The sequence below is a fragment of the Ischnura elegans genome, chromosome 2, assembly GCF_921293095.1.
Source record: "Ischnura elegans chromosome 2, ioIscEleg1.1, whole genome shotgun sequence".
Lineage (NCBI taxonomy): Eukaryota > Metazoa > Arthropoda > Insecta > Odonata > Coenagrionidae > Ischnura > Ischnura elegans.
The window spans coordinates 61,354,512-61,357,864 of record NC_060247.1 but is presented as its reverse complement, the minus strand read 5'-3'; the positions used below and the strand labels follow the sequence as shown (position 1 = coordinate 61,357,864).

Genomic DNA, 3,353 nt, shown 5'->3' with positions numbered 1-3,353 from the left:
GGGAGTGGGGCGCGGAGGGGGTAAGGGAAGAGATGAGCGTGGGATGAGTTTCATTTCGCACAGGGTTGAAAGCCGAGCGGGTGGGTGGAGGGGAGGAAGTGTATCTGCAAGGGGTGAGGATGTGCAAGAGGGAGTGGGGGTGTGAGAGGACTCGTGGACTGGAGAGCCGCTCGAATGAGAAAGGTGACCTCAGCACGAGGATTCTCTCTTTCTTGCGCCCCGCCGCTATATAAAAGTCAACGCATGCTCTTGAACTTCAGTCGCATAGCCATTCCCGAAGAAGGATCATTCCAACTTGTGCTCCTCTCGTTTAGTTTGGGACCAGTCAAAGCGAAAACATGAAGTCGCTGGTACGTTGTCGTTCTCTACGGTTTCCGCGAGTGATGTAGATCGACGGTTCCCAAAGTGGAGTAACGGTATTTTAAGAGTACGGGGTGCCCACGTGAAAAAAGGGTACTGGTAGTACATATTATGGAGACGTGAGAGCGAGAAAGGAGAAGTTGGGAACCTGTGGATCTACATGGCTCGCGGATTTGAGCCTTGACGTCGTGTTACTGTCCAGGATTTCCAAAATTAACTATTTCATACCAAAAATCCCAGTACTCATTTCTTGAACATGAATTGTTGCTTCATAGTATTTTTTATCTGAAAATTTATTTATAAGCTCTGCAGGCCGTGCTATCTCATTTTTTCAATTATTCTCCATTTAAAATAGTAAGCAGAGAAATTAGATAAGTTTAGGGGTCGTAAAATCAATTTTGTTTAGAAGAATTAAATGAATTATTTCAACGCTCGAAATTCTGCAAGAGTTAAAGTCTCCAAGGTGATACCTCATAATTCGTTACGTAAAGTACTTTTCCGATTATTTTTTCAGACGTTAATCTTCGCAGCGTCTCTACTTGTGGCAGCATTAGCAGAGGAGAAGGCCTCAGAGACATCAGTGAAAGACAAAAGGACCACGGTACCGGTCAACTATGGAAACAGCGGTTCATACAGTGGAGGGGCTGGTGGCTACAGCGGAGGATCCGGCGCTTACAGTGGAGGAGCGGCTTCGTACGGGGGAGGCAGTAGTTCGCAACTCGGCAGCCTTGGAGGATACTCCGGAGGTCTTGGAGCGTACGGAGGAAGCACGGGCTCCTACAACTTTGGAGGCCTCGGTTTGGGTGGCCTGGGAGCCGCGTACGGCGGTCGCGGCCTTGGGGCTTCTCACGGACTTGGATCGATTGGACTCGGTCACGGTATCGGAGGATTGGCTGGTCACGGAGCTGGCGGCTTAGGCCTTTCGAACTACGGTCTTGGATCTGGTCTGGGATACGGTCTGGGTCTTGGCCAGGGTCACGGAGGTGGATTAGGAGCCATTGGATTGGGCCACGGAGGTGGATTGGGCTACGGAGGTCTCGGAGGACTTGGAGGAATCGGAGGTTATGGTGGTTACGGGGGCCATGGAGGCTACGCTAGCCTTGCCGCACTTCCCGCATACAGCGGATTGGGAGGGTACGGTGGCTATTCTGGTGCAGCGGCCCAACCACACGCTGGAATTGGAAGCTACGGAGGAGGCATTGGACTGGGGGCAGCCCTCGGCTCTGCTGGAGTGAACTTGGGCCAGACCAACCTTGCATATAGCGCTGGAGGAGGCGGCTACGGTGGCCATGCTGGACTCTTCTCTCCATCTCTGGGAAATGGGTACTCTAGCGGCTCCTTGGGATATTCTGCCGATTCTTCGTCTCACTTCCAGCCATCCGCAGGCATTGCAGCGACGGTGTCGAAGGCACCAACTGTCGCATACAGCGGTGGTTCCGCGGGATCTTATGGTAACCAGGCGACCAGTTACAGCAGCGCGGCTCTCAATGGAGGTTACGGAGGCTCAAGTCTGCAAGGATACAGCGGTGGTGGGTATGGCGGCAGTTCTGGAAGCAGCGGAACGAAGTCCAGTTACTCGGGCTAACATCCACATCAAACCGTAGTCATTCATTCATCATAATATCCGGGGTGCGGTCTTCATGCTGGGGCCGTATCTAAATCGGATGGCAAAGTATTATAACCACAATGTTCCTCGGCCTAACAGCGCTGTAGCCCATATTACCACTTGCCATTCCATGAAATTACAGTCCATATTTCCTTCATTCATAAATGATATCATCACTCACTACCTGATCGAAGGCGGCCAGCCATTTCCCAAATATTTCACCCACATCAGTCACAAATCCGCTCTGCGCTGTCCCCCAGAACTCATCTGTATTGTGATATTTGTCCAATAAAATTTTTTATAAACATCTTGCCTGCTTTCTCTTATTCCATAAACCTTATTCAATTTCATCAGGATATCAGCTATTTGTAATCTTAAATTTCAATATTTCGAGGTGTGAAATTATGAAGCCAGTTGTTATCCAAACATGATGCAGCATATACAATGTCAAGTATCAAGTTCGTGGATACATGTGGTAGATAAAAAATTGAATAGTATGAATTATTAATTTTCAAGTGAAAAGAAAATACTGAAAGAAATGTATTCAAACAACAAACTCATATGGTGAGAGCTAATGTCTTTCATAAATAAGAAGAAAAGTCCGAACCAAATTATAAAAGTGAATAGACAAATTACTCAGCTGACCTAGGGTTTTTAATTATAAAATCAATGAAAGTAAATAGTGGCGAAAGGGAGAAAATCATTTAGGAGCATTGAAAGACACGCCGGGCAACGGAAACTTCAAATCATTTACGATTCTTGAAAGTGGAATTGCATGAGAAAGTTTATGAGCGAGCTAACGGGTGTCTTTTTTGCCTTCTGTTGGATCCGAATCATCCCTTTCCATTTCCACTCTCATCGATTGCCCTCGGCACTTGGAAATCCCCAGCTTCCTCTGGGCGCGATCATCGAAAGTGGAGGCACGCGACCTGGTTAATCTCCTCACCATCAGAGGAATATGGATTGAAACCAGAAAAATCACTGAAACTTTTAGCTAGAAGAATTTAATTTGCAATCCATCTTTTGGTTTAAATGGTAGTATTTCTTTGCCTACTCACCGTCACATTGAGGTGAAGGTGCCAGATAAATAAAGTGTACCAACGCGTCACGCGGTCATTGCACGTTTATATTTTTGGTATAATGTGAGAGAAAATGAGGCACGTAACAAGGCTGAAAGATATAAAATAAAAAATACGTGGTAGAGTAATTCAAATCAAGTTCTAGGAGGAAACATATATATTGTATGCACAACGCATAAATTAGCTCACAGAAATCGACTGGCTCTTTAAAAATCTATATGAGATCTAATAGCAGCAGCTAAAATAGCAATATCAACTATAGCAAAGAAATAAGTATTAGCGAAATATGCCTATTTTGATTTGAATTT

The 3,353-nt window shown here is 46.0% G+C and overlaps 1 protein-coding gene across 1 annotated transcript; it reads left to right on the top strand.

The window, feature by feature from the left end:
- The first annotated feature begins 266 nt into the window (after nt 1-266).
- On the top strand, nt 267-2,274 carry LOC124174080 (keratin, type I cytoskeletal 9-like). Its single transcript, XM_046553215.1, has 2 exons — nt 267-350; nt 875-2,274. Exons 1-2 carry the CDS (start codon nt 339-341, stop codon nt 1,943-1,945), a joined length of 1,083 nt encoding a protein of 360 aa, XP_046409171.1. The 5' UTR covers nt 267-338; the 3' UTR covers nt 1,946-2,274.
- The last annotated feature ends 1,079 nt before the right edge of the window (nt 2,275-3,353 follow it).